The following is a 26033-nucleotide window of genomic DNA, read 5'->3' as shown; positions in this document are numbered from 1 at the left end:
ATAGAATTAGTGGGTTTGGAAGTTTGTTGCTCTAAATGTTGATATAGTCATGAAATGATAAAGTTGATGAAAATGTTCGCTAGTGATTGATGAGTATATATGTTTATCTTGTGAAATTTCTTTAGAAAGAGAAATAAGAATGGTGACCAAAATGGGAAAAATTGTACGGAAGAATTGAAAATGGAAAGATATTACTATGTATTGTTATATGTTGCATTGACACTTCAATTCATTTGGTTATTACGAGTTTTGAATTGAGAATTGAAAATTTTGCATTTAAAAGAGAAATGTTTGTGAAATGAAATTCCATGGAAGTGTTTTGGGGTAAATATGTTGGTAAGTCCGGATAGGGGGTATAGAGAAAATTGTTTAAGTTGGCCTGAGTGTTCAGAGTGAAAGACCGAAAATACGCGCGGATGAGGTACCACGTGCCTTCCTGTTAGCTACCAATAAAGTGGGGGTTTTAATAGTGTTAGTTATGCCTACTTGCAGACACTAACCCATAGATTACCTGAGTCATAGTTACCGCACCTTGAACTTGATGTAAAATTACTAAATTGTTAGATCTTCAAGTTTTCATTAAGCATGATGGCTTTCAAAAAAAAAAAAAAAAAGATGATAACGTGACTTTCTTTTAAAAGCATGGCATGGCATATGCATATGCATTTCACCTTGTGAGAATTGTATAAAATGTATATACTTTGTTAAGAATTTCCTACTGGGTTTTATGCTCACCTTATGGGATTTTGTGCAGGAAAAGAAGTGGTGATTCCACCAAACCAAGGGCGTGGATGTGTATGTTGAGAGCACAAGGCTATAGTTTTGTTGTGATCATATTTTTTGCAAGCCAAGGGTTATATTTATATGGGTTCGAGCAGCCATTTTATGTAACCAGGCTTAAGCCTTGGACTTTGTAGCCCCTTGAGGGCATTTATTTATTTTGACTGGATGTTTTACATACTATAGATTTGTGTACTAAAGTCATAGAATGTATAATTGTATGTAGAACTATTTTATAAATCTCATATGATTATGTATTTCAGTGTTGCGGATTCACTTTTATTTATCGTAAGGAGCAATGGTGGATGTATTTTCTTGGGGCATTGCATAAAATACAAGAATGAACAAATAAATAAACAAGAAAAAAAATTCTTTATGTTTTCTTGCATTTCCTCATCATCCAGTTCAATATCTGGTCAGATCTGACCTAGAAACTAAGAGTAGAGAGACAAAAATGAGAGAGAGTGGTGATAGAAAGGGGGTTGAGACATCGCTGGATCCCATGTTGCCGCGCTATTGCGTCGACAACGCCAATCGTAGTTGAAGAGAATACAGACAGAGCACAGGAGAGAGAGATGGGGGAGTGAAAGAGATAGGAGGCGTGGGCGATCTGACAGAACAGTAATCAACTGAGACAGGGGGCTAGGATTAGAGTCTAGAGAAGAAGAAAGAGGAGAGAGAAGAAAGCGTTGTAGGCAGAGAATGAGGCAACGACGTGGGAAGCGAAAAAGGAGGCAACAGCAGGGCAGAAGAAGAGAGAGAGAGAATGAGAGAGTGGGTTTTATTTTACGTTCACCTGTTATAAAATATATATATATATATATATCACGGAGTAGTTTGGTAATTTTACAAAAACTTGTCCTTATGGACAAAGTAGTTTAGAGCATAGATCTTTAGACCAAAAAAAAATCCATAATTGGACTTTTGAACCGAACGCCCTACAAAATTTTTAAGTACATCACAACTATTATAATCACCTTTTGAATCATGAAAAACGAAAAGAAAAGATCCTTGTTTGTTGAAATACAAAATTACATCTTTTATGATTATATTATTGAATTATATGCATCTTTAATTTCATAGAAATTTAAATACTAGTTTCATACATTGCATGCTAGTCACTCAGTTATTTCCTTTCAATATTATTATTTACTAAAAGTGCATATGTTCATGCATATAACAAAAATTTTAAAAAAAAAAGCTAAAGTGAAATTATAAATCAATTATTTTGTGTATATGGGTCCAATGTGGGCTTTTGGGATGGGCCTATGGGTCGAGTTTCAAGTTAGGCCTCAAAATGTCCATCAAGCCCACAAGTCCTATCCATCAACCCATGCCCAGCCCATATATTTTAGGGTTCAATTGAGTAAGGCCATCTTCGAGCCAATGTTATGACGAAACTAATTGGAAGATTTCAATTAACAAAAGTTTGATGGTCCATTGCCTTCTCCTAGCTATTGATATGAGAGCCTAAAGAAAGATGGACAAATTACTTGAAAGTCTTAGTTAAGAGAGGATAAGTCTATTTAGTCCCACAACCTTTTGAATACTCTCAAAAGTCCATTATATATTTTTCATCTTCATTCTTCTCTGTGCATTTGTTTTTCTCTACCTCTTTCTCTTCATGATTTTCGGTGACCGTTAATCATACCTTACTTCTTCTCTTTCTCTTTCTAATATATAGTCATCGGTGAGTGACGACCATCATTGCTTGGGGTTCACCGGCAACCACTGACTATTGACTCTTTACTTCACTCTAACTGACGGCGAAAGAAACGAGTTTCGGCGAAGCAAATGAGTAGATATACTCAGATCTACATCAGATCTGAGAAAATCTACATGAGATCCAACTAGATCTAAACCAAAAATAGTTGCTGGAGTAGAATATTCTCTCTATATCTATTTCTCTCCTTCGATTTCTCAATTTTTCTACCTTTTCTCTACTACATATTTCTATTTTTCTATTTTAATGGAGAAAATTTTCAAGTTCTGAACAATTTGTTTTTAAGTTTTAGTTACAGACGGTGAAAACTGTAAAATTTTATAGTTTCAGTTTTTTTGTTGCTAAAATGAATCATGCTTTAAAACTGTCAAATTTTATAGTTTCATAACATTCTTTAGAACTATAAAATTTTGCAGTTTCATAACATGTTTTTCAGTTTGATTAATAAGGATAAATGCTTAATAGAATCATGCTTGTTATGGTTTCAAAACATACATTTCAATTTGATCAATATTAGAGTTTATTTGTTTACATCCTACAAAAATTAAAAAATAATATATACTTTTCCCATTGTTGTTTGTTGTTTTTATTTTTATTTTTATTTTTTTTCCCATTTAGTTTATTAATATTTAGCACATTTTGCTATGGTTTTTTCACTATAATTTTTCCATTTATTCTTTTTTTTTTCCGACAATATTCTGGACATCCCGGTGAGTCTCCGATGATGTTCTTGATGTTCAACGAACATTCTGGACATTCCGACGACTCCCAGTGACGTTCAGAACACTCTGGCGAAATTCCAACAATACTCCGGTGACTTTTCGGTGACTTCCCAATGATGTTGAATATTCCAGCGAGTCTCTAGTGACCGTTTGACGGAAAATCGGCAGTGGTGGGATGTAGCAACGTTTTTAAAGTTATTAAAAAAAAAAAAAAGATTTTTTGGTAACAATTAAAAATATGTAGGACTAATTGATGTAAGTGTTTTGTTTTGGAATTAGATGGATTTTGAATTTTGTGCATGGGACTTACTGGTAACTACTCCAAGAAAGATCAAGAGTGTCATTATTATATCAATAGGGAGCCTAAAAAAATATCATGAGAGTGTCATCATTGTACGAGGAGAGAGACAAGGAGTACTATTTAACAAACTTCATTATTATAAAATCATAGGAAAACAATCTTAAGGAAATCATCCACAACCAATCCACTTATTTATGCTATATTGCATCATATTTAATTAAAGTTTAACAAATAATAGATTCATAGGTTCTCCATTCTTTCTTTCTCTAGTTGCTGGGCCACCAAAATTGAGCTTGAAGATAATCTACCACCTTCTTGTCCACTTGGAATGCCTTGGCAAGAACATCATCAGAAATCCTTGGATTTGACCCGAACACTGCATTAGCAACTGTAATGGTTCCGGGGTTTTGGCTACTTAAGGCAGCAAGAGCTACTGCATTAGTCTTTTCATTATTAAATTGAAAGTGAATGAGACCCTGTGGGAACACAAAAACATCTCCTGGGTACAAGACCTTTGTAAAGAGGCGGTTGTCAGTGTTGGAGGTCACGAAGCCGACATAGAGAGTACCTTCCAACACCACGATGACCTTAGTTGCACGAGGGTGCGTGTGGGGTGGGTTGAGGCCATAAGGTGCAAAGTCAATGCAAGCTAAGGAGATGCCGAGAGTATTGAGGCCTAGTATTTGGATAACGTTTACGGGAGTAACCTTTGACCCAATTGGGTTCGATGTGTTTTGAGGAGTAAGGAGGCCTGAAAAGAAGAAGTCATCTGCTGTGGCAAGCTTTGGGTCGTTGCAAACTTTGCCATTCACGAACACTACAATGCAAAAGAAATGGAGTTGTGCTTCAGTAAGATTGGGTGAAAGAAATAAAATATAATATATAGACTAACTAATTTTCAATAATGTTACAATAATGACATCTAAGAAATTAAAAATTGGTCCTTTACAAATTAAAACAATTAAAATGTTGGAGACCAACATGAAATATATTTTATATTTTGAGGACCAAAAGTGTAATTAACCATTTTTTTAGCTAATGTTATTTTATGTTCAAAAAATACTACTTATTTTGATGATGAATATTGACGATGTCAGCGAGGGAGACAATTTTAATACATATTTAATACTTTGAATACGAAATTGGCACCACTAAAATATTGATTATCAAAATGACACAAAAACATATTTATGTTACCAAAAGTACAATTAATCAATCAATATTTGACTTCAAAATGAAAAACTGACATGAATTCCAACGAAAAAAATTGAGGTTTTAATTATTATCAAAATCACTACAAGAAAATACACATTTGGCGACTAAATTTTTAGTCGCCAAAAGTGATTTTTTAGTCGCCAAAAGTCGGATTTTAGGTTTTGCCGACTAAATTTTTTAGTCGCCATGTTTGTCGCTGGAAAACTGTCGCGGAAGGTATGGGCGACTAACCCACTTATAGTCGCCAAAAACAAACTCTGTAGCGACTAAAATTTTCGTTGCCAAAGCTCATTTATATTTTTTAAATTATACATTTGGCGACTAAATTTTTTTTTTTTAATTTATACATTTGCCGACTATTTTTTTCGTCGAAAATAATAAAGCTTTTGGCGACCACCTGTTTTAGTCGCCAAAAGCATATTTAAAAAAAAAAAAATTGAACCTGTGTTGCTCGCAGGTTTCGAACCTAAGACTTCTCACCACCACATTCCAAACCTTTTGCCAAACCCTCCCTCCACTATGCCACAACATCATCACATTAATATATATGCAATATATATTATTTATATAGTATATTAACCGCTATTAATACAAAATAATATATATAAATATAATTTTTTTAATTCATTATACTTTATGTAAAAAATAAATTATTTACTAAAAAAAAATTTAGGCCACTTTTGGCGACTAAATTAAATTTTTAGTCGCCAATTCTATCATTTTCGGCTACTAATTATAATTTAGTCGCAAAAAAATTAAGTTTCGCCTAAAAATAAGTAGTTTTGGCGACCAAACCTGTTTTTAGTCGCCAAAAACGTCCCCTTTTGGCTACTAAACTGAATTTAGTCGGCAATGGACTGTTTTTAGCTACTATTTTTTTTTTTTGTAGCCAAAAAGCTTCACTTTCAGCGACTAAACTGTTTTTAGTCAGCAAAACACCAACAATCGGCGACTAATCTGTTTTTAGTCGCCAAAACCATCACTTTTGGCTACTAAATTATTTTAGTCGCCAAACACTGTCACTTTTGGCTACTAAACAACCTTTAGTCGCTAAAACGCCCACATTGGGCGACTAAACTGCCTTTTATTCGCTAAAAGCCTTGCATTCGGCGACTAAACTCTTTTAGTCGGCAAAAGTCACCAATTTTGGCGACTAAATCCATTTCAGTCGCCATTTGTACTACTTTCAGCGACGAAAAAATTTATTTTAGTCACGAAATCTGTATTTTCTTGTAGTGAATACAACTGCTTTGAATAAGTTTTGTCACTAAAATCATATTTCAAAATCTAAAACTTAAGTTTGGAAGGCTTAAAGTTGGGAGATAGAGATGAGCACGAAATATACCATCGGAGTTATTAATAGCAACACAGAAATCCTGTAGATGACTAGGGTCTGAAGCAGAGACAAGTTTGGAAGCCAACGCAATAATAGCTATGGTTACAAGGATAAAGTGAGTGCCCATTTTTATCACTCGGAAACAACAAACAAAATATTGCAGTAGCTGTTTTTTTTTTTTTGGAAGCAAATTGGAATTTCTATGCCTAATTGCTTGAAGAAGGAGACAAATATCTAAGCATGGAAAGCCTGTCTATTTTATAGATATTGATGGATGAGAGTAGTTGAATTTTTTATTAAGTATTTTCCAATGCTAGTGAGAGAAGAATTACCAAGTCGTCAATGGGTAGCTTCTTTCCTCATTGGCCATTTAATTCAATGATGAACGGTTCTTCTGTTGGAAAAATGGTTTAATATAGGCATATTTTTGAGCCCTAATTTGAGTGGGCCCAAACAACGTTTGGGGTAGGTCCGAAGAGGTGACGTGTTCCTTGCCGCGTGGCAAGTCACACGGTGAAGACGGAACGTCAAAACCATTTATGAGTGAATGGGAAGTTGACGTCGTTCTCGAGTCTAACATTAATTTTTTTTTAGATAAAATTCATTTGAATTTTTTAAATAAAAAATATTGTGGGAATTTAATTTAATTTTAAATTCAAATTTTGAGTTCCTAAGTGGTTTCCTAAGGTTTGTAATTTTGGGAGTTTAATTTAATTCTTAATTCAAATTTTTAGTTCCTAAATGGTTTCCTAAAAAATTTGATTAAACTATTTAAATAGTTTAATAAAGTTATTTCATTCAAGTGATAGATTTTATTGAATTAACTATTCTAATAGTTTATTTATTAATGTTTCAAACAGTTTTTATAACTGTTGCACCTCAGAACCTTTTCAAATTGTTTGAAAATAAGCAACGGTCAGGTTTTCATTCAAATCTGTTCATTTGAATAAGGCACCTGTTGACTATTACAAACGGACACTTTGTTGCCTATAAATAGAAATTATATTCCAGCAATCTTTACATGTTTTAGAGACATCGAGATATCAGTCTAAGAAAATTTCTTTTGCTGTCCAGATTTCTTTTAGTGCATTATTCTTCATTTATATTTTTAGGAATAAATAAAAGAGAGTATAGAACACAGGTTTGGTTCGCCGAACAAATTTATTTGAAGTGCTTCTATAAATTTGTGAAGATCATTGTATCCTGGGAGATAGACGCCATTCAACCGTAAGCACCGTAGCGGGGCGAATCTGTCTTAAGGACAGAGTGTCACACACTCGACTTGGTCTTAATTTTATTTGGGTTCGATAAATAAATCTGGTATGTTATTTATTTGTTTTGTTTGAATTTATTTCAAGTTTTTTTATATACACAGAAGATTGTTCCAACATCTTCAACAACTAAACCTTTTTCTAATATCTTTTTTCTTACTGCTTATTGAAATGCTTCTATTGACTTTTCTATTTCATCTTTTTTTTTAAAAAATTTTATAATGGACAATTTCAACCACACCAGATATGCATAATCATCTGTAAATTGTAAGTATCCGACTATTTTTGCATCTTGGGAAGACAGTATTCCACTATCTCTTGACTTGATTCATAAAGACACAATGCAAGCATGGGCAAACTTCTTGAAGAAAGAAAATTACTAGTCAAGCATAATTTCATCATTTAATTCTAAATTAAAGATTTTTAAATATTATCACCTGTTACCATTTTGTCTATGCCTATACATTATAAATTATAATTTGTCTCAATTTATTTAAATATTTCTTCAAGAAACAGAAAGATTGAAGTTTTACAATATTTGGATGCTCTTTAAGTGATTAGATTTAACAAGATAAAAATTACTTACATTCCTCAATTAAATTGTGTACATAGAGTAAGAAATAATAATTCATATATTCACTATACATAAATGCCTTTAAAATTAAAAAAAAAAATTAAAAAATCAATTTTATAACACACGATAAATGTTTGAAAATAATATTTTGTTTATCTTTGTAAATTTTTTATTCATTACTTTTATATTTTTTATTGATAAAAAAACCAAATAGAAATTAATTTCGTAGGCAATGCTTTTACGTTATGTTTGGTAAGAGAATTAACAATCTATGAGATTAGTATAAAATTAGTTATCGGGTTGAATTAGTGAGATAAATAATTCTCTCTTATTCATATTTGTTTGGACGAATTACACTAACGGTCCCTATAGTTTGGGACTTGTGTCACTTTGGTCCATAATTTTTTCATTGTGACACATTTGACCGTGAATTTTGAAACTTGTTTCAAATAAGGACAATTAGATACCATTGCTTAATTTCAAGGGCAAAATCGTCAATTTGATAAAAATATAAACTAATTTGACAAAACTAATTGTCAAAAAAATATTTTTAAATTTTTAAAAATTATTTTTATCCACTAAAGATAAAATTATGTAAAATTGAATCTTTTAGACATTTATTTATTTAGCAAATTAATTTTTATTATGTGTTTGGATGATGATCATGTAATAGGTGGTTGTTTTTATTTTCATTAAATTTGTTTATATTTTTCCAAAAGTCAAATATGGCGACAATTTTGATATCATTATTAAACCAATCCATTAAATAAAAAAAATCTAAAACTAAAAAAATTTCATATATTAAATATATCAATTACACATTAAAATCATAAGAACCACTCATTACATGATCATCATCCAAACGCATTATAAAAATTAATTTGGTAAAATAAATAAATAAATAAATATAAGTCTAAAAGATTTATCAATTTTACATAATTTTATCTTTGGTGAATATAAATAATTTTTAAAAATTTAAAAATATTTTTTTGACATTTATTTTTGTCAAATTAATTTATATTTTATCAAATTGACGATTTTGCCCTTAAAATTAAGCAAAGGTATATTCAATTTCCTTAGTTAGATCAGGATTCAAAATTAATGGTCAAATTTGTTACAATTGAAAAGTGAAACACCCAAACTATAAGGTTAATGTAATTCATTTTATTTGTTTTGTAATAGAACAAAAAATTAAAATATCTAACCGAATCTAATTTAAATTATAAAAATTAAAATTAAATAATAAAATATGAGTCTCGTAAAATAATTATTTTAATTATATATTACAATCTGTCTAATCAAATGGCTGTTAAGCTATAGTATTGAATTCATCGTTAAATTCCAAAGGAGTTGACTGTTCATCAAGGAAAGCAAATTAGACTTTCTATGCCTACGTGCTTGAAATAAGTTGACAAAGCAAGCATGGCATACGTATCTATATCTCAGTATAATATAGGGGGAGTTATCGATAAATTCTATAGGTTAGAAGTATGTTTTAATTAGTCTTATAATTTTTTCTTATTTATTTAATCTTTTTAGATGTGTAATAATTCATTTGTCATTATAATCTTCTTAATTGTTGTTGTTTGTTAGAGTATTAAGTTTGGAATGTTACGTTTGAGAAATGTATATTAAAGAATTTTTTAGTGTATTACAATAGAATGTTACGTTTGAAATTGTATTGAACTGTTACATTTAGAAAAAGTATAATAAAATTTTTTTTTTGAAGTGTCACGTTATGGAAACGTGATCCAAAAATTAGATCCAACTTTCCTAAGATGACATCCCCCAATGAAAAAGGGTAGAAACGTCGATCAAATCATACCAAAGTTCAAAATAGGATCTCACAATATAATTATCAAAATAAACAGTACCTATCAATGTATTAGAAAATCTATGGGATTGATTAAAGTAACTGATCCCCATATGAGACTTTTTGACCATTTTCCCTATAATATATCGGGGGTGTTTGGCAAGGAAAAAAATAGTCTAGTTTAGGCTAAAATTCACAAAAAAATAAAATAGGCTAAAATAGTTAATAAGACAAAATATCACATCAAACCCATAATCATTTCACTTTTTCTCTCACAAACATCACATCCAACCACAAAAAAATCCAATCATCTTCCCAAACACAAAAATTTTAGCCTACTAAAATAGCCAAAAACTAAAATAGCCTACTAAAATAGCAACTTTCCAAACGAAGCCATAATTAAGAGTGACTGAGAATCTCACCATCTACGAGATTACAGCTCATTCTAGCTCCAAACTCCTCTTTATTGATGTTTTCCATTGTACTCTGTGCTTCATCAATAAAAAAAATTTTGTCAATCAAAAAAAAAAAAAAAAGAAGAGTGATTGAGAAATCGTCTACTATTTTCAATACAAGGCTTATAATTAATGTCTTTTTACCCGGTCTTCTCTTTAGTTAGCTTATTGTCTAACTCCACCATGAATGGTTCTTCAACTGCACCATTCATTTTTTATTAGACAAATTATAATAATTTTTGAGTTTGCAAAAAGCTAACAATACACTACTAAAAAAATCACTTTTTGCGACCGCTATAAACCGTCGCAAATAATAAAAAACAGTCGCAAAAGACTTTTTGCGACGGCCCATGCGACGGCAAATGGGGGTCGCGAATGTGGGGGTGGCAAATACTTTTTGCGACCGCAAAATAGCAGTCGCAAACTATTTGCGACCGCCTAATCTACTTATCGCGACTAATATTTTGCCGTCGCAAAAAAATTAAAAAAATACCTACAATGTATTAGCGACCATCTTGTTACCGTCACAAAAAAAATATAAATAAATAAAATACCTACAATGTTTTAGCAACCTGTATTCTCATATATATATATATATATATTCAAGTATTATATACAATAAATATAAAGTGATATTTGCAAAAATTCTGATAGATACAAAATTCTGATAAAAAAATATCGTATTGCAGCCAAGTGATGCTACCTGGAAAAGAAATCCATTTTATCAAACCCATTCCCAATGACAACTAGTGAAAATAGGGTTAAAACTACTTTTCGACACTCTGTCTTTTTTAACTACTTCCAGTGCAATTAAATGAGAGATAAGAGAAGCAAGTGTTCTATTATATATATTTAAACATGAGTGGAGCGAGTCTCTAACAGCAAGAAACAGATTCTGATAGATACATACAACAGATTACAGTAAAACCCAAGGAGCTGGAAAGTGCAGTGACAAAAAAGAAGCACCTTCAGACAGCATCCCAACTCATTTAAACACTGCACTGCTCAGACTTTGTGGTCCTGGGTTTGGCTTTCCTTGGTGGTGCAATCAGCATACTGCTTCACACGAGTTTGATTTGTTTCAAATATGAACGGCATTCCTTTTACCTGAAAGTGCCCCAATTGCAGTAACTAACACAGGATTCCACATATATTTTGTGTGGGATGATTATAACAATAAGTGAAAGAGTTAATTTGGAATAAGTAGTCTTGTAAGGGCATATGCATCCCTCATAACACCATAAAATTGATATATCGTGTGTTGGGGCATTGCTGCGCTAGTGACCTATTGCCTTAATTTTCTATGTATTTATAGTTGAGAAGAGGTGGCTATCACTATAATCTCTTTTAACTTTTTTGATTATAGTGAAAATCGCAGTATCTGTGAACGTAGCCCTAGCTTGGGGTAAATCACATAGATTTCATGTTCTTTGTGTGTGCGTGTGATTTATCTTTCTTGTGCGTTGTCCTTATGTGTTTCGTGTTTTACCAATCTTGATTAGGTATCACGGATGCCTAACAGTAAGGACATAGCTAGGCCATAAAAAAAGCTTGGATTGGACGTCCCCCTATGGCATTCGAGTTGCCATTCTACCTCCCCAAGCTTATTTTGATCCTTATTTTGCCTTCTTGTTACATGACCATTTCTCTTTCACCCAGTTTTAATTATCTTGCGGCTGGGTCATTTCCCTTTCAAAAGTTAAAGCACTTTTTAAAGTGAACAATGAATGCAGGCATGGGAAAGATAATCAATAAGGTTTAACACCAAGACAACAGAGGACTGATGCTGATAATCTAGACATTCAGATTGTTTTTAATTTTAAGAAAAAAGAAATAATGTAATCACCAAAAACCAGGTAAGTCGAGCATTGAGAGGAGCAAGTCATCAAAAAGAGAAATCTATTTTGCACCTAGATTCGAGAAATTCAGCAAGTAGAGCAAATAAAATAAAAAATAAAATTGATTAGTCTAGTGTCCAAGGAAGGTAAAAACATACCTCAATCAAACAACTTGAAGTAAGGTTTACAACCTGTTTAGGTACTATTTCCTTGTTGTTTACGAAGATTGAACACTTGCCAAGGTTCTTCAGATAAGAAGATCCGCTTTGGTCCATCTTTATAATTGCCTAATAAATGCAATAAAAAATTATACTCACTTCAAGGTAGAGATCAATAGTATGCCCACCAAGTGGCTACCTAAATACTAAAAAGTACATAAAAATTATGTAATAAGCTATAACGAACAACTAAAGCTGCATCCTTGTTGAAACAAAAGATTGCATTAAAATAGTAAAGGCACTAGGAATTACATAAACTAAAATAGAAGGCAAGAATGAGAAAGAGAGGTCATCAGATACATATATCAGACATAGGTGCCTACTGAAAGAAAAGACATTTAAATACCTGTTCCATGAGATAACATTCACATCTACATTATGTGCCTTTATGGATGCTGCTGGTGACTTCCCTAGACGAATATCCCATATTGCAATATTCCCATCCACAGAGCAAGAGGCAAATACATGAGGTTCTGTGGGACTCCACTGCATGGATAAAAGTTGGAAGAGCCATTCTTAAAAAAAGGTAAACAATAGAAGTTACTTCAAATCATTTGTGTTACAATAGAAGTTACTTCAATTCATTACATCTAAATCCAAAAAGCAAAAAAGAAGATACATACTTGTAGATCTTCAACACTTCCGGTATGTCTGACAAAGGGATTAGCATCAACATTCCATGTCGTACCAGACGTAGGTTCCCACAAATGAATGCAATTCTTGCAGTCCCCTTTGAAGATGAAGGGTGATAGCAAAATATCAGAAAATCAATCTCCATATATACTGACTGATTACTAGATATCCTTGGAAAAGAAATTAAATGAAACACAACAAAATGAAAACAATTAAACAATACCAGTTACAAACAGGCCCACCAGGTAGGCTTCTGCAGCCTCCTGAAGCGCCAGAACCGCATGACTCTGGAACCTCAAGTCAGTCTGCTCCAAATAAAAAATAATAATAATAAATTAAATAAATAAATTAGGATCATAAATATGTATAAGTTGAAATTGAAAGTAAGATTACGCCAACAATAGCACCAAATCAGTGAAATAGATCGAACAATACCTTGAAGTCTTGAGCAATTTCACGAACAAGGCGTTGAAAAGGCAACTTGCGAATAAGAAGTTCGGTGCTCTTCTGATACTTTCGGATTTCACTGATCAAAATAAGAGATGTTATGATCAATTAGGGTTTGGTGATGCAACATAGTGAACAAATGGATTATGAGCTAGCTAATTTAAGGGAGGAGCCATTACCGAAGGGCAACAGTCCCAGGGCGGTAACGATGGGGCTTCTTGACTCCACCAGTGGTTGGGGCTGATTTCCTTGCAGCCTTTACGGAAACAATCACAGAAAATACGATGCGAAATCATAATCAAATTCACAAGACCCAAAAAAAATACTAATAAAAGTTTGAAAGAATTTCATAGTTAATTTCTTCTTTCTTGCAGTTTCTCGGCAACCAAACGGAAATAAAAATCGGAATAGAAAGACGAACAGACATTCATAATGGAATCAAAGCCAGGAATTCATACCTTGGTGGCGAGCTGCTTCCTGGGAGCCTTTCCACCAGTAGACTTGCGAGCAGTTTGCTTCGTACGAGCCATTGGGATCTCAGATTAAGAGAAACAAGAACGCTCAAAACTCTGCAAAATCACGGAACAGAAGAGGGATCATGATCAGATCTGTGTGGAATGAATCGACGAAGAAATTAATACGACGAAGAAGAAGACGATCGCTACCGAGAGAGAGAGAGAGAGTCGGCGACAGCAATTAGGGTTTGGATTCTGTGAAGATGGAGATATACACGAAAGAAAGGGTTCGATTATATATAGAGAGAGAGAGAGAGAATATCGTTAGGTCGGTTTAGGGGTTGGTCAGATTTGGGGGAAATGAGAGTCCAGGCGAAATCAGTCTCTGTTAGGGCATAGGTATAATAAAAGGAGGGTGCTATTGCAAATATTAGTTTTTGCGACGGTCAAATAATCAGTCGCAAAAACATTAGTCGCAAAAAGCCAATTTTCTAGTAGTGATATAACGTTAGGGTGGTAGGAGTCTCTCCATTAATAATCAATTAGTTTTGACTTAAGTATTTTAATAAGGCCCAAATCCATAACACTACAAGAAAAGTGGGCAAATAACACGGAATTTTTTGCGATGGCATGTATACCGTCGCAAAAAGTGGTCTTTTGCGACGGCATATGAAGTCGTCTCAAATAATGTTTTCTGCGACGGCAATTTCCCCGTCGCTAATAAGCACAGAATAAAAAGTCACTTAGACGCGGAAGTATTAGCGACGGCACTGTGTACCGTCGCAAAACATATTTTTTTGAGACGGGTGAAATTTACCATCACAAATAGTGGATATTTGTGACGGGAATACTCTGTCGCAAAAAAAAAAAATCCTTAATAAAACGGCGTCGTTTTATAAATGGATTTGATCATTTGTGACGGTTTTGCCATGTCGTCGCAAATAGTCTGAAATTTCATCTCCCTCCTTCAGCCGAAATGGCGCTCGATCAAATTCCGTAAAATCCCCAAAATCCCTAACACCATTCTCCCTCAAAATCCCCCAAATCCCTAAATCCCCAGAGACGAGTTCGACGACGATCTCTCTCCGTCTCTCGACGAGCGACGACGGTGACGGCTAGCGGTGTTCGAGTTCACCGACGATCACAGCGACGACGGCGAGTGTTCACCAACGATATCTCTCTCGACGAGCGAAGACGGCTAGCGGTGGTGCGGCGACGGCGTGTTACGATCTCTCTCTCTGAGCTCAGTCCGTACGTATGCTCTCTCTCTCTCTCTCTCTCTCTCTTTCGGAAGCCCACAGTAATTTATTTTGGTTGAAAGTAAGGCTAAGTTTGGATGGGAATGAAATGGATTCGAATCAAGTTTCTGTTTGGAAATGTACCAATAATAATTTAGGTCAGTGCACAGAGGGAGGGAGATAGACTGTGGAAGAGAACAAAATGGAATCGAGAGAACGAGAGAGAGAGTTGAGAGCAGAAAAATGCAACTTTTTTTCTTTTTTTTTTTCCGGTTTATTCTCTATATTTGGGACTTTTGTTCATCAGTTAATGAGAAAAAAAAAACTAGCTGGAAATGAAGTTAAAAAAAAATAAAAAAATAAATCTTTTGAATTTTCAATCCTCTGTGCCGTGAATTTTAACTTTATAATTATTACTTAATTTTGGCAGTGGGAGGATTTAAGACTTTGATTTCCTGTTTGAATAGAAGGGCAATAATGCCAGAAGGAAGGGGCTGGGCTGTTGCTTTGCTACTGCAGAATATGAGGTGGAAATATTGTTTAAATAATTTAAATTTTACTACTTTATTTTTTTAACAAAATTTTAAGATTTGGAATTATTTTATATATTTAAACTACTATTCTTACATATTTTCATATATCAACTATTAATGTTTTCTTGTATTAATAATATAATATATAATATGACATTTAGCCTCTTTTAAACTCTTATTTCCAATTTGGAACTTGGAAGTGGCATTGGATCAACGGTAAAAATTTGAAGATAATTTGTGTTCAAGTTACTTCAAAAATTATTGAAAGGTTGCTTGGTTTTAATTTTATGATTTTAAAATTAAATAAAATGTAATCTGAACAGCAAATCATTAAAAATAAAAAATATATATATATATATATATGACACATGATGTATATTACTTTAATAACTTCAAGATGTTAAAAGTAGAACAACAATATGTGCAGCTGTTGCCAAGTTTTACAAGTTAAATCCAAAATATTGACAGCTTTGGTGTGTTACAGCTGTACCATTAAGTAACAAAACATCAGAATTGTTAAGTTTTTATTAATTAGGTCAAAGTCAAGTTCTGATAAATTTCAAAGAATCACCAACTCAACTACTGAGTTATATTCAGAACATCAAAGAACCACAAATACTCACAAGCACTGGGTGCTACGGGCACAGTGTTCTATTTTGATAATTTAAATTATTGATATTTTAAAATATATTAAGTAGAATATATTTATAAAAAATTAAGTTATTTGAATATCGTTAACTCTTTCAAAAAATCGTTCATATTTTGTAAGCATGTTTTACTTGATGCCTTGAATTTATCTTTGTATTCAATGAGTTTGGGTAAATACATATACATTGTGATGTTCCAATTTGATATAAGAATTTTGGGATTGTTTTACTATTTCACCACAATTTGGTTCATTAATTAATATGGAACTTTTCATGGATGGAACTGGTAGCTTGTTGATTAAATGAATATTAACTGCCCTTATTCTCAATGGTTTTGGAAAATTATGCGCAATTGGAAACCAATTTTCTATTCAAGTAGTGCATTTGAATCACTCGCAAGTGTGCTCAAACTCAAACAGATACAAAGTGTGATTAAACTACTTGAGAGAGAGAGAGAGAGAGAGAGAGAGAGAGAGAGAATGTGATCTAACTAGAAAAACTGTAGTTCAATGTCCATCTAAGTGTCTGTCTTCGTTTGTTTAGATGTGAATGCAAAGGTTAACTTACAGAATTGAGGCTTGCCATTTTCAAGGATACGCTATAGTGACAAATTTTTCATTATTGTTTTTTCTTAATATGAATAGTTCAATATATGCATCGTCATAAAAAGAAGTAATATCAACCTTATTGGTGATTTTAGGTGCTTGGAAGAACAGCTAAAAGGAAGAAATTGCTCTCACCAAAGGGCATGGATGTACGCCCAATAATGGAAGTTGTAAAAGGTGCAGCCTTTGACATTTTGCAGGTAAAAGATATCTTATTCTTCAAATGTTGTCCTCTAGTTCTAGAAATAAGATGATACTTCAATTTCTTTGTCTGCAATTAACGTTATGTAGATGCTATTTTGATATACTTATAATGTTGTTTTATTAAGGCGGCCAGTGGTTGTCCTACATCTTTAAGGCCTGGTCGTTGGTTAGACTTGTATAGCGGCACAGGATCTGTTGGTATTGAGGCTCTCAGCTGGGGATGTTCTGAGGTACTATGATTAATTTAGTAAACTAGCAGTAATTTTTTAATTAAATTTTTGGATAGTTTGATGTTTGAGAAAAATTAATTAACAATTTTGCACTGTTTGATTAACAATTTTGCAGGTGATCTCGTCATACTCTGCATTTTTATGGTGTTGGCTGAAATAAACTCACTCTTGTAAATGCTATTACTTGTAGGAAGTGTGGTGGTTCTTCTTCTTGAAGGGAGAGCACATGATGGTGGCAAAGGAGCTGCTGCACATGCAATGGTTCTGTCCGTGAAGCGGGCGATGTGACCTCTTTTTATACCAAATTGAGTGGAAAATCTCCGGTGCTCAAGCCAAGAAGCTCGGGAAGACATTTTCCAGAGGCCTCTAGTCTGTCTCCATATTGCATCAGAGCGCGATCATACAGGTATGACGTGATTTCCAGTGAATCTTGTAGTATGTACCATGTAAAGCCTTTAGAGGTCACAGATGAATAAGATTGGTCGTTCTTGAAAACATCAAATTTTGGAGAAAACTTTAGAAAATTTGCCTGAGATTAAAGTATATTAGTGAATAGCTTCATCAAAGAGATGGTCATTAAAAACATCGAGAACATGTATTGGCTCTGGAAATTTCAAGATTGGATTGATAGTAAAATAACCTTTTGTTGTTGAGTCATGTTTACTCCATCCATATCCTGTGAATTCATAATCTTAAACGTCAGTACATCATCCCAACCTTCTTCTATTAGCTTTGGAAGAAGTTCCTTCAGTGATCCATTTCCAACAAAATCCTCCATTGAAAAAGAAGCCATCCTCTTGTGAAGCTGAGAATGGTCCAAATAGTTGAACCTTTATTGCTGAAATGAGTTCTGAATATATATATCTAACTAGATCGGATAAGTCAATTAATGTTGCTATTTGTATGAAATCATTACTGAAATAAAATATTGAAGCTTGCAAGTTGCAGCTAATTTCAATGATGTCAATGGCTTATGAATTTTGTTCAATCCTCTCATGAATTGAATAAATTGGGGATTTTATTTTATTTGTTTTTTTATTTCTTTTTTTTAAGTGATCACAATAATTTATTCCATTTCTTAGTTTAAATCCCGTGTTTTATTTCATAGGATATTGTCTTCTAAAAACATATCTCGACATTCACTTGATGACAAGTATTTCAATTATAAATGACGTCCTAATTACAGAAGAGGACAAATGAATTACGGAAAGAGAAGAGTGCTGGCAGCATAGTTGGGTCAACTGTGTCATACATCCAGATTTATGTTTGATGAATCTATCCATGATATAAATTTTTGCTTTCAAATGTTACCTAAAGCAAACTATACTTACTGTTTTAATTTATTAAACAAACTCTTATTACTTTAATTTCAGTTGTTTTAAACTAGATCAGAACTGTTTTGCTAATATTAACAAAACCAAAACATTGATGGGTCCTTTTCGTGGGGTCACATTGAATTGAACAAAACTAAATTAGAACAAGCGGAATAGAGGCCAAGTACTAGAGCTACAATTAGTAACTGGCCAGAGAAAAGGGCGGTCAGAAGATTCCCAGATTAAGAAATAGGTTTTGAGACAGGGATAGCCGAACCGTTAGATTTTATTATGGATCCAAATGGCAGTGGCATATATGGAATTGAAGTTGTTCTTTTAAATAATCAACTAGAGGTGTATTTGATTATTTCAAAAGCCTGTATTTTTCATCACAGATGACAACTTAAAATTATTGCAACATTTAAATTAGAAATCGTATGTTCTTGGCAGGTCATATTGAAAACCTGAGGACTCATAATCTCCATTAGCAATCTAATACAGTGCTCCTTCTTCTTCTTTTAATTGTTTATTTTTTTTATATCAGCAACAAAATGGAACTCATTATATCAGCAACAATTTTGGACTGTTTGATGAAGGAGAAAAAGCATTCTAAACGTTAGGATGTGATAGTTACTATTACTAGGTAGGAAGGGGTTGACTGTTACAAGATTGGAAAGGCATTGTTCTTGTCTTTCTGTGATCTGAAGACTGAAGTCTATATTCTTATAGAGACGTTGCAACTTATGAATTGTTTTTGTGTTCTAGGTAGTAGAGTATCCTTTAAGAACAGACATGCTGGATTCATGTGGATGCCTCATAAAGGTACTTCCTATGACCATTTGTTTTTCTGTTGGCATTTAATTTATAAATGAAGATAAATGGTTGCTCTTCTGACTTATTACTTCTTTTACATCTTTAAATAAATGTTTAAATCTATAGATTCAGACTAGCATCAGAAAATGAAGAGCAATTGTAATTTGCATGGATAGAATTGATTCTTTGTGTATGGATTAGTAGCCTTCTTTAAATATCAATTTGGTTTATTTGTTGTTCCCGGCAGAGTGGAACACATTGCTATCATGTAAGCAAAAACAATTGTAGTTTCTGATATGGTGTATTATTCTGTTCTTTAGGTTGAGCCAGATTACAATTGAGATTTGAGTGCATAATTTGTTCTTTATTATTATGTATAGATTTGTGACCGACGGTTTGGCCGGACACATTTAGCAATATATGGACCCAAGTGGGCACAGAAAAAGAGAAAGTTCGAGAAGTCCGTTTGGGCATTAGCAAGAAAGGTTTGTTTGAATTAATACCAAACAAACACACCACCACCAGAAGATCAGGTATAAAATGTATCTTTACATTCTAAGATAAAATGTATCTTTACATTCTTTGCATTTTAAGCTAAGAGACTTGTGGGAGAAGACGGGGTTGGATTGGCACGAAACTTGACACATACGACTGATTAATAAAAGGTTACATTCGAGCTATCCTATCACATATTTTTAAAACCTAGAATCTATTCATGTGCTTAAAAATACGGGCTTAATGGGTCTCAGGTAAGCTTGGTTCATATAGGCCTAATTTTACCTAAATTTTAACTTTCATTCAGATTTTTTTTTTTTTTTAAATAATAATTTCAAAATCACTAAAAAAAAAAAAACTTCTAATAAAATTTTTTGAAGTGCATCACAACAATTGTAATCACTTTTGCAATCATTAAAAAAATAAAAATAAAAAACTTTTTTTTATCGAAATACAAAATTACATCTATTATGCTTTTGTTATTGAATTGTATATACATCGGTAATCTCATAGAAATTTATTAGTTACTAGTTTCATAGATGGCGTGCTACTCACTTGATTTTTATTTTCAAAATTATTTTTTATACGTTCTTACACATAATAAAAATAAAATAAAATAAAGTGAATATAAATTAATTATGGGACACTTATCAGTAAGTCTTATACATAAAGTTCAAAATTCATTTAGTCCTAAAACAAAATACTTGTACCAATTATTCCTACATATTTTTAATTATTACCAAAAAAATTAATTTTTTTTTATCAATTTAAAAAATCTGCTACATCCCACTACCGTCGAACTTTTGTCACACGGTCACCAATGACTCGTTGGAATATTCAACATCATCGGTAAGTCATAGCTAGAGTTCACCGAAATATCACCGGAATGTTTTAAATGTCACTAAAAGTCGCCGAAATGTGCAGAATGCTCGTCGGAGGTCAAGAACATTGTTGGAAATTAACTGAAATGTCTAGAATATTGTGGAAAAGAAAAAAAAAGAATAAATAGAGAAATTATAGTAAAAAAAACATTGCAAAATGTGTTAAATATTGATACACTGAAAGAAAGAAAAAACATAACAACAACAAACAACAACAATGAGAAAAAACATATATTATTTTTCAATATTTGTAGGGTTTAAGCAAATAATTTACAATATTGATCAATTTCAAAAGCAAGCTTTTAAACTGTAAAATGTTACAGTTTTAGAGTATAATTCTATTAAGCATTTATCCTTATTAATCAAATTGGAAAACATGTTATAAAACTGTAAAATTTTATAATTCAAAAGAATGTTATGAAATTGCAAAATTTTACAGTTTTAAAACATGATTCATTTCAGCAGAAAAAAACTGAAACTGTAAAATTTTACATTTTTCACTGCCTGTAACTAAAACTTGAAAACAACTTATTCAAAATTTGAAAATTTTCTCCATTGAAACAAAAAAAAATAGAAATGTGTAGCAGAGAAAAAGTTGAAAAATCTAGAGATTGATTGAGAGAAACAGATATAGAGAGAAGATTGTAATTCGACAACAACTTTTGGTTTAGATCTTGTCGGATCTCATATAGATCTACTCAGATCTGATGTAGATCTGTGTAGATCTACATCAGATCTGATTAGATCTATTCAACTTCTTCGCCGGAGTTGGTGGTTGGTGGTTATCGGTGAACTCCAATCACTGGTGGTCGTCGGTGACTATATATTAGAAAGAGAAAAAGAAAGAGAAAGACATGGTTGCCAAAAATCAGGGGGAAAAAAAATTAGGCAGAGAAGAACAAATGTTCAAAAAAGAACAAAAATGAAAAATACGTAGTGAACTTTTGAAAATATTCAAAAGATTATAGAACTAAATAGACTTCTCCTGTTTTATACTAAGAGTCCCTATAGTTTAGGACTCGCGTCACTTTGGCCCCTGATTTCTTAATTATGACACATTTGATCCTAAATTTTGAATCTTGTTCCAAATAAGGATAATTGAAGATACCATTGCTTAATTTTAAAGGCAAAATCGTCAATTTGATAAAATATAAACTAATTTAACAAAAATAAATATCAAAAAAATATTTAAAAATTTTTAAAAATTATTTCTACCCGCTAAAAATAATATTATGTAAAATTGATAAATCTTTTATAAATTTTTTTTTACCAAATTAATTTTTATTTTGTATTTGAATGATGATCATGTAATGGATGGTTGTTAGGATTTTAATGTATAATCAATATATTTAATATATGAAATGTTTTTAGTTTGGAAGTTTTTGATTTAATGCATTGGTTTAATAATGATATCAAAATTATCGCCATATTTGACTTTTGAAAAAATAGAAACTAATTTAATGAAAATAAAAACAACCACTCATTAAATGATCATCATCCAAATACATAATAAAAATTAATTTGGTAAAAAAAATGTCTAAAAAATTTATCAGTTTTACATAACTTTATCTTTAGTGGTTAGAAATAATTTATAAAAATTAAAAAATATTTTGTTGACATTTATTTTTATCTAATTAGTTTATATTTTATCAAATTGACGATTTTTCCTTTGAAATTAAGCGATGGTATCTTTAATTGTCCTTATTTGGAACAAGATTCAAAATTTAAAGTTAAATGTGTCACAATTAAAAAGTCAAAAACCAAAGTGACACAAATCCTAAATTATAGAGACCGTTAATATAATTTGCCCTTTTAAATATGATTTTCAGGTAATTTGCCCATCAATTATTTAGTGTATGTGGATCCTATGTGGCCTTTTGGGATGTGCCTATTGATCTAGTTTTGGGTCAAGTCTCAAAATGACCAACAGGCCTACAAGTCCTATCCTTCAGCCCAAGCCTAGCCCTTATATTCTTGGGTTGAGTCAGGCCATCTTCGGGCGTAAGCTAGGCCTATGCTTGATCAGCTGGCCGAGCCCGGTTCGGCGCATGGGCTCTGGACTTTTTGATGGGGCTTGATTAATAGTTGGAGGATAAAATAAAATAAAATAAAAAATATCTATTTTTTAAGGATACATTAGACATGCAAATTGACGTTGCGACAAAATAGTCTATTCAATCTCATCGAGTGGTTAAAAAGTTTATCATCCAATTTAAAATAATTTATTATCTTTTGAGTGAACCATTTTGCTCAAGATTTTAATCTAATTTTTTAAGAGAAATATCATTTTGTCCCTCTAAACTATCACTCGTTTTTCATGTTGACCCTCAGACTTCGATTAATATCAATTTTACACCTAAACTTTCACATTTTTTTTTATCAATTTGACCCATGCCGTCACATTCCGTCTACAATTGGACGGAATGTGTTGATGTGTCACCAAAGTTCATTTAACAATTCATTTTACCCCCCAAATTATGCCTTAAAAATCAATTTACCCCCAAATTAAAAATCAATTTGCCCCACACATCAACACATTTCGTCCAATTGTAGACGGAAGGTGATGGCAAGGGTCTAATTGTTCAATTTGTGAAAAGTTTAGGTACTAAATTAAAATAAATCGAAATATGAGGGTCAACGTGAAAAACGCGTGATAGCTTGGGAGGAAATGATATTTCCTCTTTGTTTAATGTTAGCTATCAATAAAACTAAATTGTTACAATGTGCACAATTAATAGGGCACAACTGATACAATTAAAACAACAATGACCATAGGGAAAATTACAGCGGTAGTCCCTGTAATTTACATTGTTTTCATTTTGGTCCCTGTTATATCAATTTGCTCAATTTTTCCCCTTAATTTTACGGATTGTGTTATATTAGTCCAATAAATAACGGTAGTTAAGTTTGATGGATGAAAAATCAAATGATGTTTCAATTTGGTCTATGTAGTTTACAGGATGTGTCAATTTGGTCCTTATTGTTTTGATTTTCCTATAAACTATAGGGACCAAATTGACACATCCTATAAACTACAGGGACCATATTGAAACACCATTTAATTTTCCTTCCATTAAACTTAACTGTCGTTATTTTATTTGATTTATATGACACAATCTGTAAAATTAAAAGACAAAATTGATCAAATTAAAACAATAAAGACCAAAATAAAAATACGAATAAACTAAAAGGACTATTTATGTAATTTAGCCATTACCGTATTAACTCATGAAGCAAATTACAAGCACCACAAGTATAATTTGTCCTAAAAGCTTATATTGGATGATATGATGGACTGGTTGAAATACTCTGTCATATACAAAAAAAAAAAAAAAAAAATAATAATAATAATAATAATAATAATAATAATAATAATAAAATAAAAAAAAGAGGGACAGAGAGAAGTCAATAAAAGCAATTAAAAAAAAAAAAACTGCAAATTACGATAATAGTTCCTGTAGTTTGATCCTGATATCATTTTGATCCTTATAATTTCAATTGGTTTGATTTTTATATGAATTTATGACTTTGCTTTAATTTGGTTTAATTGATTACAACTCTCAGCATTTTTTTATGAAAATACGCACATAAGTGACGTGTCATATTTTTAAGAGCAAAATGATAAACTTACTCAACTCAATGAGTTAAACTCAACCAATTCAGTATTATTTTCTGTCAAAAACACTAACGGCATTATCAATTGAACCAAAATGATACAAAATTTAAAATATAAGAACTAAAATGACACAAAATAAAATATGAGGATCATCTGCGTAATTTGGCCCCCAAAAAATTATAAACTAGTAAAGTTGTTGAAAAACCGTTCATGGTTCTTCATTGCAAGATGAATGAAGAAAAAAGTTAACCATTGAAGACTTGGAATTGTCAAAAATATAATGGCAAATTCAACTAATCTGATCAATCTATATCTATAAACACACAACCTCTTCGCCATGCTAGATATCGCTAACCCTTCTTTCAATCATTTGCAATTTGCCTCAATTAAAATGTCCACTCACTTTTTCCTTGTAACCATAGCCATTGTGGCCTTGGCCTCCACACTTATCTTTATTCCGGTTCTCTACAAGGTTTATGTGTTGCTGTCAAGGACTCCAAATCTACTGATATACTATATACTCACTTCTATCTCACAACATTGTGCCTTCCCAAATATATGTTTGCTGTCATTTTAGTTTTTAACATTTTAATTGTGACAAATTCATTATCAAAATGTGTATTAAAGTTGTCTCACTAGTTGACATTGCCAATATTCATTGTCAAAATAAGTAGTATTTTTGAAATAAAAAATTACTCATTTGGTTCCTAAACTATACAATTTTATTTCATTTTGATCCCAAAATTTTAATTGTTTTAGTTTTATGAAGGGTCAATTTTTATTTTCTTAGATGTCGTCATGTAACATTATTGAAGCTAATTAGTTTGTTTAACATTTTATTTTTTTTTTAATAAATTTTTATATTTTTTTTTCTGGCCTCTTTACTCCCCAAAATACATCAACCCAGTTGGGTCGATTGTCACTCCTGTAAACGTCATGCAAATCCCAAGCCTCAACACTCTCGGCATCTCCTTAGCTCACATTGACTTCGCACCCTACGGCCTCAACCCACCACATACACACCTTCGCAGAACTAAGATCCTTGTGGTCTTTGAGGGTACCTCTACGTCGGTTTCGTAAATTCCAATCTAGAAAATAGTCATTTCACTAACATCTTGTACCCAGGATTGCAAATGCAGTGTTAGGGTCGAATCCAAAAACTTTTGATGATGTTCTTGCCAAGGCATTCCAAGTGGACAAGAAGGTGGTAGACCATCTTCAAGCTTATTTCCAGTGGCCCAACAACTAAAGAAGTAAATGGGGAATCGAATCATGAATCCATTATTTGTTAAACTTTAAACATATATATTTTAATATAGCATAAATACATTGTTGGTTATGGACAATGTCCTTATAACATTTGGAGTAACTATCAATAGGTATTCACCCAAAAAAAAAAAAACTATCAATAGGTCATAATAGTTTAATTTAATTCTCATGAAATCCTATTGAAAATAAATCTTAATAAAATCGTCACTACAAGTAATTTTTTGTGATGATTTTTTAGATGTGTCCCTAAAAATTAAAAATTAGTGACTTTTTAAGTCTGCTTCTGTTTTGGCCCCTTTATTTCTATTGAATCATGTTTAATCAAGTTTGAGGCCGTAGGTAATCTCATGATTATTGGCCGGTTATGACCTTAATCCATAGGGGTGGGTTCGGGTCATGACATGCTAC

At 32.1% G+C, this 26033-nt stretch overlaps 2 protein-coding genes across 4 annotated transcripts; both read right to left on the bottom strand.

The window, feature by feature from the left end:
- Window positions 1-3640: 3640 nt before the first annotated feature.
- Window positions 3641-6300, bottom strand: LOC145792776 (putative germin-like protein 2-1). Its single transcript, XM_082874236.1, has 2 exons — window positions 6087-6300; window positions 3641-4343 (listed from the first exon to the last, which is right to left on the bottom strand). The coding sequence occupies exons 1-2, from the start codon at window positions 6202-6204 to the stop codon at window positions 3793-3795; spliced, it is 669 nt and encodes a 222-aa protein (XP_082730362.1). The 5' UTR covers window positions 6205-6300; the 3' UTR covers window positions 3641-3792.
- A 4712-nt stretch (window positions 6301-11012) lies between these two features.
- LOC114303687 (histone H3.3) lies at window positions 11013-14281 on the bottom strand. Of its 3 annotated transcripts, XR_014332661.1 has the most exons (9): window positions 13992-14281; window positions 13785-13895; window positions 13506-13582; window positions 13315-13405; window positions 13103-13184; window positions 12870-12976; window positions 12593-12732; window positions 12187-12315; window positions 11013-11297 (listed from the first exon to the last, which is right to left on the bottom strand). XR_014332661.1 is itself a non-coding variant. In XM_082874235.1 (8 exons), exons 2-8 carry the CDS (start codon window positions 13854-13856, stop codon window positions 12306-12308), a joined length of 579 nt encoding a protein of 192 aa, XP_082730361.1. In that variant the 5' UTR covers window positions 13857-13895; window positions 13992-14107; the 3' UTR covers window positions 12059-12305. The 3 variants fall into 3 exon arrangements, 2 of the variants coding, with proteins under 2 accessions (XP_082730361.1, XP_028104635.2); XM_082874235.1 differs by lacking the exon at window positions 11013-11297 and having other exon boundaries at window positions 12059-12315; window positions 13992-14107; XM_028248834.2 differs by lacking the exons at window positions 11013-11297; window positions 12187-12315 and having other exon boundaries at window positions 12401-12732; window positions 13992-14107.
- Window positions 14282-26033: the final 11752 nt, after the last annotated feature.

This window comes from Camellia sinensis, chromosome 6 (genome assembly GCF_055761805.1).
Source record: "Camellia sinensis isolate YWXY chromosome 6, ASM5576180v1, whole genome shotgun sequence".
Lineage (NCBI taxonomy): Eukaryota > Viridiplantae > Streptophyta > Magnoliopsida > Ericales > Theaceae > Camellia > Camellia sinensis.
The sequence above is the reverse complement of the archived record's forward strand: the minus strand, read 5'-3'. Positions and strand labels throughout refer to the sequence as shown.

Coding starts and splice junctions, on each gene's coding strand:
- LOC114303687 (XM_028248834.2), bottom strand. CDS start 13,856: ATGGCTCGTACGAAGCAAACTGCTCGCAAGTCTACTGGTGGAAAGGCT. Junction 13,583..13,784: donor GGAAGCAGCTCGCCACCAAG/GTATGAATTCCT, acceptor GTTTCCGTAAAG/GCTGCAAGGAAATCAGCCCC. Junction 12,733..12,869: donor GAAGTGTTGAAGATCTACAA/GTATGTATCTTC, acceptor TTATCCATGCAG/TGGAGTCCCACAGAACCTCA.
- LOC145792776 (XM_082874236.1), bottom strand. CDS start 6,204: ATGGGCACTCACTTTATCCTTGTAACCATAGCTATTATTGCGTTGGCT. Junction 4,344..6,086: donor TGCTATTAATAACTCCGATG/GTATATTTCGTG, acceptor TTTGCATTGTAG/TGTTCGTGAATGGCAAAGTT.